The 10,927-nt window shown below is 54.8% G+C and overlaps 1 protein-coding gene across 1 annotated transcript; it reads right to left on the bottom strand.

The window, feature by feature from the left end:
• Nucleotides 1-8,310: 8,310 nt before the first annotated feature.
• LOC112552126 (erythroid membrane-associated protein-like) lies at nt 8,311-10,715 on the bottom strand. The gene is given in 3 exon segments (XM_025216994.1): nt 8,311-8,770; nt 8,772-8,844; nt 10,673-10,715. Coding segments are annotated over 3 exon segments (576 nt in total).
• Nucleotides 10,716-10,927: the final 212 nt, after the last annotated feature.

Genomic DNA, 10,927 nt, shown 5'->3' with positions numbered 1-10,927 from the left:
CTGCACTGACAAGAAGGGAGTTCCCCAGCCTGTAGGTATACTGCTGGTTCTTCCTCCCCAGGTGCAGCACCTTGCACTGGTCAATGTTGAACCCCATCCTGTTCTCATCTGCCCAACCCTGTAACCTGTCTAGGTTCAATTGCAGCCTATTCCTCTCTTCTAGCGTGCCCACTTCCCCCACATCTTATTGCAGCCTGCAGATTTGAACAGGGTGCTTTTTACCCCCTCGTCCAAGTCGCTGATGAAGATGTTGAACAGTGCAGGCCTGACGACCGAGCCCTGGGGGACCGCACTGCCTACATCCCTCCAGTTCGAATAAGACCCGTCCACCACCACTCTCTGGGTCCGGTCCTCCAGCCAGTTAGTGACCCATCTGACTGTGTAGGTGTTGACGCCACAGCCCCCTAGTTTTTTAATGAGAATGGGGTGAGAGACAGTGTCGAAGGCCTTCCTGAAGTCCAAAAAGACTACGTCCACTGAGACCCCTGCATCTAAGGATTTTGTGACCTGGTCGTAGAAGGTCATCAGGTTGGTCTGACAGGACCTGCCTCTAATGAACCCGTGTTGGTTGCCCCTAAGCATAACCTCCCCTGCCGGCCCCTTGCAGACGTGCGCCAGGATAATTCTCTCAAAAAGCTAACCCAGGACCAAGGTAAGACTAACTGGCCTATAGTTTCCTGGGTCCTCCTTCCTCCCTTTTTTGAAAATGGGAACCACATTGGCCCTTTTCCAGTCCTCTGGCACCACACCAGAGCACCACGAATGCTCGTAAAGCCGTGCCAGGGGTCCCACCATGACCTCTGCTCATTCCCTCAGCGCTCTGGGGTGGAGGTCATCAGGACCAGCTGATTTAAATACATCCAGATCCTCCAGAAGTTCCCTGACTACACCCTCACTGACCCTAGGCCTGGGTTCACCTCCCCTGGGTCCTATGGGAGTCCCAGCGATGGGGTGACCCGGTCCCTGGTCAGAAAAATGGAGGCAAAGAAATTGTTAAATAGATTAGCTTTGCCATCTGGTGCGACGACCAGATTTCCCAATGTGTCTTGCAGAGGCCTCACGTTACCCAGTACCTTCTTTTTGCCCCCTATGTATTTAAAAAATTACTTCTTGTCGTCCTTAATCTGGGTAGCTAGTCCCAGTCCCATCTCTGCCTTGGCCTTCCTGACCGCCCCCCTGCAGCCCCGCAACTGAGGAATAGTCCTCCCTGGTGATGGCCCCTCCCTTCCATTGGGTGTACGCCTCTTAGTTTGTTAACTAAAAACTTAAACACTTCTGAGCATTCACCTGAGCTCAAACCACCAATTTCTAGTCCTTCACTATCTCAGGAGGTGGGTTGCTAGGTGGACTTGTTCACTGCTGCTGCTCTGCGCTGCCAACTTGCCAAGTCTTGCAAACTGTTCTTTTGCTTGGAGTGTTTTTCTAATGAGTGACGTTCCCTGGGTGTGCATGTTCCCGCACCCCGTGCTCCCTTGCTGCCTCTTGCAAGCTGCCCCTTGCCAGTTGGTGGAGTCTTTTCTGCCTGTTTTTCGCCTTGTTCGTATCAGTTTCTGCTCCCAGCTGCTCCCCCTCCTTCACCCCGAAGTACCAGAGTTACATTTTTGTGCAGTGAGGCCCCCAAAACTGCTCTGTAGCCATAACACAACAACCACTCACACCTGCAGAGTGCTTTTGAAATGGCTGATCATGCAAAAAATTAATCCATGTCTGCTGTAGTATCAGACAGGGGTGCTTTAGGGCCCAGCAAGGGTTGCTTTAGGTTCCTTGCAAGGGTTAATTTTGGGTGATTCTGCCCACATCCCATGCTGCTTTGTGGGGCTGGGTTGGTGTTCCTATGGGGAAGCATCAGCACAGCCCCACCCCTGGGACTCAGAGAGAAGGGACAGAAAACCTCTATCTTCTCCTTGTGCAGCTGGGAGGGAGCCCCCCACCATGCATGCCCCCTCCCACTGCCCCTGCTGGGGTCCTGGGGGGAGTTAGGCTGGGCTCACATGGGAGGGGGAGACTTTCTATTCCTTCCCCCACCCGAAACTCTTGACAATGGCACAAAGAAGGGAGCCCCTCTGCTGTGTGGGCCAGGCCCAGATCCCCAAGACCCAGTAGGGGGAGCACTTGGGGGGATGGACACGTTGTGGGGGTTGCTCTATCCCCTTCCTCCCCCTCCACTGCTGCTGACAGTTGCCCTCTGGTGGGGTTCAATAGCGCTCTAACTCACGGCATTTAACTGGACAGCTGCCTAACCATGTGTATGCAGGGTCACAGCCTGTCTAGTGCATCCTGCTTCCCTCCCAGGCTTCCCAGTCCCTCCTGAGGGGTCTCTGCACCTTGGGGCACTCTGACACATCTGTGGCTCAGTGTTTCTGCAGCCTGTTCTCGTACTTGGGGACTTGCAAGGAATCAGTCCGACCCCTATGGGAGGTGCAATTCCTGACCTGGAGAGGTGGAAGTGGTCACTTTGACACCTTGGGCAGAGGTGCTGCAAGGGCTGGAGGATGCTGTGGGATGCTGCGGGAGCCCCTTTTAAGTTGTAGCCTGGGGTTGGTGCCCTTCTGCTCTCCTTGAGTTACACCACTGCCGACTTGTTCATGTCAGATAAGACCAAAACCCTTTCGAGGACTTCTCCCCTCTGCGCAGGGCTGTGGGGATGAAGAAGTCCAAATCCCAAGGACTCTGGTGGGGATGTGAACAGCCACTTCTCCCACTGTGCTCTCTCCAGGCCGTCTTAGGGCCTGGCTACCGAATGAGCAAAGCTGTCCCTGGGGGAGAAGTGATGCTGCTTGCTCTTGCCAGGACCTAGGGGTGCTTCTCCGTGAAGGGAAGGTGGGAGCCCCGTGCTGGGCCCTGGGTCAGCACAGAATTAGAAAAGCCCCTGCTGCTTCCCTGTGGCCTGCCTGGGGTGACTGGGCCCCAAGGTGGCTCCTGCTAAACATCTGCGGTCTGTGCTCAGCTCCCCAAGTGGAGGCAAGCAGCAGGGCTGGAAATGTTGTTTTGAAGCCACCATTGGGCTGACCTCAGGTAACCAGGAGACCCCCCACATTTGAATCTGTCTGGAGAAGGATGTTTGCGGAGGCCAGGAGTGTGGGGGCATGGGCCATGTGAGTGGTTGTGGCAGACATGGAACTGTTGCCATCAGTTTTCTGATGTGGGCAGCTGATAGCCCTGTCCATCCCTCCCCTGTGCCCTGGCATGGCTAAATGGTCCAAAATCCTTGCAGCAAAGGACAGGGGAGTCGTTGGGTCCTCAGGAACCCCAAGAGACCAGGCTTAGGACTCTCTGGCTGCAGCATCTTGGCATCTCTAAGCATTTTAGCCTGCTGGGAGGCCATGTCCTGTTTCACATACGGGGAAACTGAGGCAGGGGCTGTGGGAAGGACTGCCCCATAACCACCCAGGGAGTGAATGGCAGAGCCAGGGATGGAGCCTGCGAGCTTTCCCCACAATCCTGTGCTTGGAGCATGTGGCCTTGTATCAGTGCCTCAGAGCTAATGGTGCCCAGTTTCCCCTTGCGGTGACAGGCTGCATTCAGGAGGGCTTGGTGTGATCCCTCCTGGGCAGCACCCGGCAGAGTTCGAGTTGTCTGCCTTGTCTCTGCGACTCAGGGGGCTGCTGTGTGGAGGATGGCAGGGGGTCTCCAGCACCCTGGGACCCCAAAGCGGGATGAAGAAGCACCCTCCATCCAACTGCCCCATCCCTGTGCTCAGGACCCTGTGCTGTGCTCCCTTGCAGGATATCACTGTTTTTGCCAAGTACCAGTGGCTCTGCAATGAGTGTAAAGTGGCCTTGCAGAGAAGTTGTGTCCTGACAAAACATCTGTAAGACTAGGGGGAAACCCTGCTTGATCTGGAGCTGTGTCTGAGTCCTGCAACAGCTCCAGAAAGTGGTGAGGATGATAGGACCATGGCCTTGCCCAGCACGTCTTGGGGTGGGTGGGTATGAGGGCCTGCTAAGGGATGGGAAATGGGATCTTGGCCTGCTCAGGTGTTACTACATGTGAGAGGCTGTTTGTCTCTCGGGCGATTTCATATGTGGAAGTGTAGGGTTGGGAGCTTGGCCTGCACTTGTGCATGAGTGTGTGTGTGTGTGCGCCTCTTGTGGGCTAAGATCAAGTGTGGGGGCATCTGAACCCCTAGACCTCTGGGCTTGGGGCTGTAGTATGCCTGCCAAAGGATTCGGGAACATCTGAAGTCCTAGGGTGATAGGACGGGCATGAACAGCGCGTGCCTCTGGCATCTGGGGGTGCACAGCGGCACTGTCAGCAGTGGGGGAAGGGGTGGCGAACACCGACTGGGGGTTGGTGACCACCCACAGGCGTCACTGGCAGCATCAGCCTTTTTGCAGGGGGTGCATCACCATGCTCAGGGGATGCAAATGCACCCATGTGCACCCCCTACACATCGCCCCAAGGACGGGGATAAAGGATGCTTGCCGGAAGTAGTGCCATACGTAGTATTTGGAATGATTGAGTTTCTGCCTCCTAAATAGATATGGTTTATGGAATGATTGAGTTCTGCTCAATTGATATGATTTAGAACTGATTTTGTTTATTTGACCTGGAATACGAAATATATTTATTAAAAAAAAGTGTGTGCGCAGATGTGTCTGGTAGCATGTGAGCACTAGAGACAAGAGCATGCACATACATGTGGTGGTGGCAGTGAGTGAGTGTGTGATCCTGTGATGGTGGTTGGTGTGTGTGTGCACACACATGTACATTGTGGACAGGACTGTGTACGCTCCTGTATCAGAGGTGACGTGGTGCAGCCTCGGTTTTTGAGCAGGACCCAACTGACTGTGCATGTGCATGTAAGGCCCAGTAACGTGAAAGTCTGCTCCCCTGTGTTACAGTTGCTGCCTAGTTGATTTTCTCTGTGCCCGCACAGGCAGCACTGGAGGAAGTGAGCTGTTGCTTACAGACACTTCTGCATCTCTGAAGTAATTAGTCTATAAGGTGCCTTATGATTCTGATAGGAGGTCACCCCTGCTCCCGCCAGCGGAGCAAAGGAAAATCTCAAACTCAGCTTCCCCATTGCAAACCTGCCACGCTAGGTATTCTGGGAACTGTTGTTCTACTTGTTGGCTATATTGAAAATGGACCAGGGGAGGAAATCCCGGACATTCAGTTTGCATTTAAAAAACCCGCTCGGACACAGCAGAGGAATGGGGCTGTTGCACTGCGTCAGGCTGCCTGGCCACAGCCCCCTTCCCCCTCCTTCCCCCTGGGCAGTGTCTCCTGGCCGCTCAGCCCCTGCGAGCACTGGCACTGGCCCTGTGCTGTCCAGCTGCCCATGGAGTTCCCCACTGCCCTCAGAGGCAACCCCTCCCCCTCCTGCCCTGCAGCAGCTCCAGACTCCACCCCCGCCTCCTGACCTGCCCAGATGTCAGAGATCATGCTTTACTCAGCTGGTGGGAGCAGGGGGGTGTGAACTGAGCTAGACTGGTATTTGGCTCCCCTACTGGAATTTGCAGGGAATTTCACACTGGACTTAATTCGTTTGAAAGCCTGTGCCGTGTAAACACAAACGCGACGCACCAGGTTCAAATTTTTAAAGCTTGTTAAATTAATGAGGATTAAACACGATGGCATGTACAAACACCCAAGAAGAGAGACAGCAGCTTGTGTGACACAACTGGGCTGGGAGTTTCCTATTTTCTGCTGTTGTTCTTCATCATCGCTGATTGAGTCTAAAAAATCCTGTTTGCCTGGAGCGCCAAGCTGGCAACCTCCCCCACTACCCTAGTGCAAACACATCCTGCTCCGGGAACAAGATGATATTAGAAATTAATTAAATGGTTTATAAGTAGATTAGATAGCATCTCAAAGATAGAAAGCGAAGAGGGAGTATAAATACTTCCTTTTCCAGATGGGAAGAATTAAACACGGGGGTACCCCAGAGATCTGCGGTGGGCCCAGTGCTGTTTAACATATTCATAAGTGATCTGGAAAAGGGGGTGAGTAATGAGGTGGCCAAATTTGCAGATGACAAACTTATTCAAAGCAGTGAAAATAAGGCGGACTGTGAGGAACTGCAGAAGGATCTGATGCCATTGAGTGACTGGGCAATTAAATGGCAGGCGAAATCCAATGTAGATACGTGTAAAGTGATACACTTGGGCACAAGTAACACAAGTTATATCTACACTATGACAGCCTCTTCATTGGATGTTACCACACAAGGACAAGAGCTGGGAGTGCATTGTTTCATCTCTGACTGGTTCATGTACCAATGCAGACCAGTGTTGTTTCACCTCTCCTCTCCTGCCTCTGTCCATTCTGCCTTTCCTGTCCTTTCTCCTCTCTGTTCCTATTCTGCTTCCCTTCTTCTCCCCCCTCCTTTTTCTCTACTCATAAATACTCTTTCATTTACTTTCCCTTTCCATTTTGGCCCCTCCTCTTTATTCCCAGAAGTTGGTGGATTTACTTGAAAACACGATACATTCAGGAATCAGTCCGAGCCCAAATATGGGGGGAAAAGTCAGCAGAAGACAGGAGCTCAGCTCCAGGATGAGACACAGGGCAGGAGACCACCTGTCCATCTGCCCTGAGCTCCTGATGGAGCCAATGACCATAGAGTGAGGACAACTTCTGCCAAGTTGGCATCACCCAGCACTGCGAGGAACATGCCCATGTCCCAGGTGACACCGTCCCCTGTACCAGGTGCAGAGCAGGGGTCCTGAGAGGGAGCTTCTGGCCCAACACCCACCTGAGAAACATGGTGGTGAAGATTAAGCAGCAGAAGTTGAAACCAGGAAAGGAGCAAATGCAATGACAGGTCCTCGACTTCACCTAGCACTGGGCAGATGCTTTTGCTCATGTCCAGCTTGGCCCCTGCCACTGCTCTGTATACCTGGGTGTGTTGTATCACACTTTCAACAGACCACTTGTGCCTCATTGGATTTTCCCAGATCAGTGGTGTTTCCTACCTTGTAATGGCTGGCAGCCTCCGTGATGGGAAGCCCTGTGTGACTGCAGTGAGCCTGGGACTCTGTGCAGATCACACAGACGACTTCTCCACCCTCCATGAAGAACAGCTTGACTTTATCCTGGTGCTTCTGACACTGATTTCCCAGTTGCTCCTTTTCTGGTGGAGCTCAACCCAGAAGTGACCAGGGAGAGGGCATGGGGAAAGGCCAGGAGGTGAATCTGGATCCGGAGAAAGCAAAAAGAACACCTAAATCAAAAGTTGCAGAGTCTACACAAGCCAGCGCCTTGGGGTTGGGAGGTGAGGAAGGCCATTGAAAACCAGATCAGGGCCTGATACAGGTAACAAGCCAGGAAGAAGGTCTACCTGGCCTGGGACCCCTGGGTGGAGGATGGGGAGGAGAGGTCTGCTTATTTTACCAAGATAAAGGAAACCAAGAACAAAGCCATGACCAACCTGGTAGGCAGATCAAGGTGGAGTGCTGGTCGAGTGAAGGGTTGCTGCAGAAAGGCAGTTCCTTGTGTTAGTCTGAAGTGAGGCAGGAGGCAGGATAGAGATGCACCTTATAGATGCAGACTCGTGGGCCAGATCTCGCCTGCAGAGCCAAGTCATCCATCCCCACAGGTCCAGAAATTGGGCTATGGGGGAATTTTTGGACCTGAGGGGAGTCCCATGTAGTAGCAGAAACAAGTGGAGGACTGGGGCATCTGCTCTGGGCTCCAACCTCAGGGGCAGGAGGTGAAAAAATAAAAGCTGCTGCATTGCCAGTGGCACAGCCAGTGATGCTGTCCCCACCTGACACCCCCCCACCCTGCACCTCCCAGGCACTCCTGTACCCAGCATGCTCAGGCATCATGTTACATGTGCTGAGTGTTGGGCTATTTGCCCAGTCCAACAAGACACTCAGACCCAGATGTGATGCGTGACCCAGGAGTCACACACCAGAAAGGTTGAGCACCACCGGACTCACTGAATCTGAGATGCATCAGCTTTCAGGAGCAAAAGGTCATCTCATGCGATCCTATGGAAGGATGTGCAGAGCAGGCTGTATAACACAGAGGTTTTATTTAATATAAAAGACAGGGACTGGAAGTTGAGAGAGGCAAAGCAGTAAAGTGATAAATCCCTGGGGACAGCAGTGATCTGTACGTGAAGGATGAGAATTTAGAGATGGTCCCTTCCAGCAGGCAGGGTGTGAGTGTGGGGGTTGGGAAATGCACCCTGGGGTCCAGGCCAGAAGCAGGATCCAGGCAGAAACATGTCCTGTGACTGGGAGACCCCAGCTCTGCCCCGCCACCCACCCCCACCTGGGGGCACCCGAGGGGCTGGCAATCTGGCCGGGCAGAGAGGGGACAGTCTGTGCATGAGTCATGGCAGTGATGGGGATTCCCTCAGAGCTGGGCTGGGACCAGGATCAGGGGAGCTGCATTGGTGCTCCCGTCATTGTCACAAGGGCTGAAGAAAGGGCACAGGGTCCCAGAGAAGGTGCAGGTGAAAGTGAAGAGATGGGACCTGTCGGTCACGCTGTAAAACGAGACCTCGCCCAACTCATAGTCCAGGAAAACCCCCCCCCGCCTCGGCTGCACATGCACGGGGAGGGAGGTCCTGGGGGTGGTGTTGGCCATATATCTCCCATCCCGCAGCCACACAGTCCAGTATCCATTGTTGGGTGACAGTGTGACCTGTCCCTTCCTGCGCACAGACTCCCTGCACACACCCAGGTCCCAGCTCGTCTTATCTCCCACCTCCACCTCCCAGTAGTGCCTCCCGCCCGTGAACTCCTCAGAGCCCAGGACACTGGGAGAAGGATCAAATCTCTCACGGATGCCAGGCAGATCCTGTCGTGTGTCTGTGTCTCACACGTTTCTGATTCTCAGACAGGACAAGTTTGGGATGTGCCGTGTTTGGGTCCAGGGTCACATCCACTGGGGAGAAAGTCACAGGTCAGGGCCGGGGCAGGCAGGTCCCCAGGATCACAGGGAATTTGCTGCATCCCAGGAATAGCTGGTCAGTCCCTGTCTGTGAAATCACCATCGCTCCAAAGGGAAATGGGGAGAACAGGAAACAGCTCCAAGGGCAGAACAACACGTCCCCACCGGCCTTTTTATCCCCTGGGGCAGAGTGGCGGAGGAGAGGGGCAGGTGCCAGGGGGTGGGGGAGGTCAAGTCTGGGAAGGGAGAGGGGCACGAGAAGACGTCATGACAGCAGGTCCCTGCCCTGCCCCCTCACCCCCCCCAGCTGGGCTGCTCTGCCCTGGGGGAACAGCTGTGGGGGAGAGGGGACAAGATGAGCAGTCTCCAAACCCATGAGATGGTGTCTACTGGGAAAGGGGTGAGGAGGGGCAGGCAGTGAGGCCGAGAGGGATGGATCTGGCAGGGATTGGGGTGGGAGATGACAGGGGGAGCAGAGGGGCCCCGAGAGCAGCCTGCACTGGGAGAAGGGGGTGGCAGGGATGAGAAGAGAGGGCAGGGCCCAGGGGGTCCCTGGGGTCTGGTTCACTTGGTTTGCTGCTCACAGCAGGTTGGTGCCTGTCCCTGCCCACCCCAGGCTGAGCTGCTCTGCCCCAGCTGGGACCCTCCATGTCCCCAGCCCTGAGGACACAGAGCTGCAGCCAGGGCACCCCACTGCCAGCTCCTCCCTCACGGTCCAGCCCAGCCCAGGGGAGGGCTGTGCATGCAGCTGGGGTCACTGTGGGGGGAGGGCAGGTAGAAGGGCACCCCAACAATTAAGTTGAAAATGGAGACTCAGCTTCAACCTGACCTCTCTGCCCAGAGCAGTTGGGTCCTTGGGAACCACAAGCTGCACAGACCTGCTCCAGCTCCATCTGCACTTCCCCTGCATGTATAATGCTCCCAGAAACTGGTTTAGAAACACCTGTGTCTTCAACCTGCCTTGGTTTCAACATCCAGTCAGAGGCAGAACCAGGGCAGGGTTGAGGGATCCCTGCAGGGCTGGGCTCTCACATCCCAGTCTGGCTGCAAACTGGCACAAGACAGGCCCTCCCCAATGGTCATCCTGGCTCCAAGCTCATCTGACCCACACAGGGATGGTGACAGCTCTGCACGGCTGGGCATGTGCATGCCTATTTGTCCACCTTTAAAAGTGTGGGCCTAGCCCACCAAGTCATGTGTTAGCCTCCCTTAAGCAGGGAGGCTACAGAAAAAGGGGGCAACTGAATTATTGGGGCAAAGGATGAAAAACAGGGATGGGAGTCAAAGGTTCATAACAAGTGTACCAAGTGGGGACACAGAGTACAGCACACCAGACAGCACCCACCAGCCCTCAAATGTGTCCAAGGAGCCAGCTGACACTGCCCAGCGGCAGTCTGCTCAGAGACAGGAATGGATCAGGAAAAGGAAAGCAGCACCACATTCCTCAGGGACCCTCCCAGCCAGAGCCTCCTTTCTGGTCAAGGGCATGGCCAGGACCAGGGCCAGGAGGAGGTTGACCAGGAAGACCTCGGCCTTGGTGGGGTCATTGTTGGGGAGTGCATAAATAAAAAGGCATGGGGATAGTGTAGCGAGAAACTCAGTAAGAGGTTCCAGAGGAGGAGGCACAGGGGACTGGGCGTGTGCATGGATGTGAGGAGCGGGACATGACAGGTTTCCCTGCACAGCCTGCTGTAGGTGAGAGTCTCCAGGCCATGCCACACAGCTGACCCGGGTCATCAAAGGCCCAAACCTGAGGGATTAACCCTTCCACACCCAGACCTGGCTCTCCCAGCTCCGGGTAAGAGCAGCTGTCTGGGGTCACCTCTGTCGGGGCTGGGAATGGACTGGCTGCTGGTTTGCACCATTGCGGACAGAGAACAACTACAGGGAGACAGTCCGGGACCTGCCAGCTGGGTGCATGTCTGTTGCTGCTTGGAGGAGCTGGTGCCTGGCTGGTGTCTGTGCTCTCTGGGCAACCCCAGGCCTGGCTGAGGCTGCTGCTGCCCTCCCTGCTACCTCAGGGAAGAAGCCATGAAGCCTCCTCCTGAAGGGAGGGAGTTGAAGTGGCAGAAGCCAC

The sequence above is a fragment of the Alligator sinensis genome, unplaced genomic scaffold (genome assembly GCF_000455745.1).
Source record: "Alligator sinensis unplaced genomic scaffold, ASM45574v1 scaffold1378_1, whole genome shotgun sequence".
NCBI lineage: Eukaryota > Metazoa > Chordata > Crocodylia > Alligatoridae > Alligator > Alligator sinensis.
This window is presented reverse-complemented; position numbering and strand designations above follow the sequence as displayed.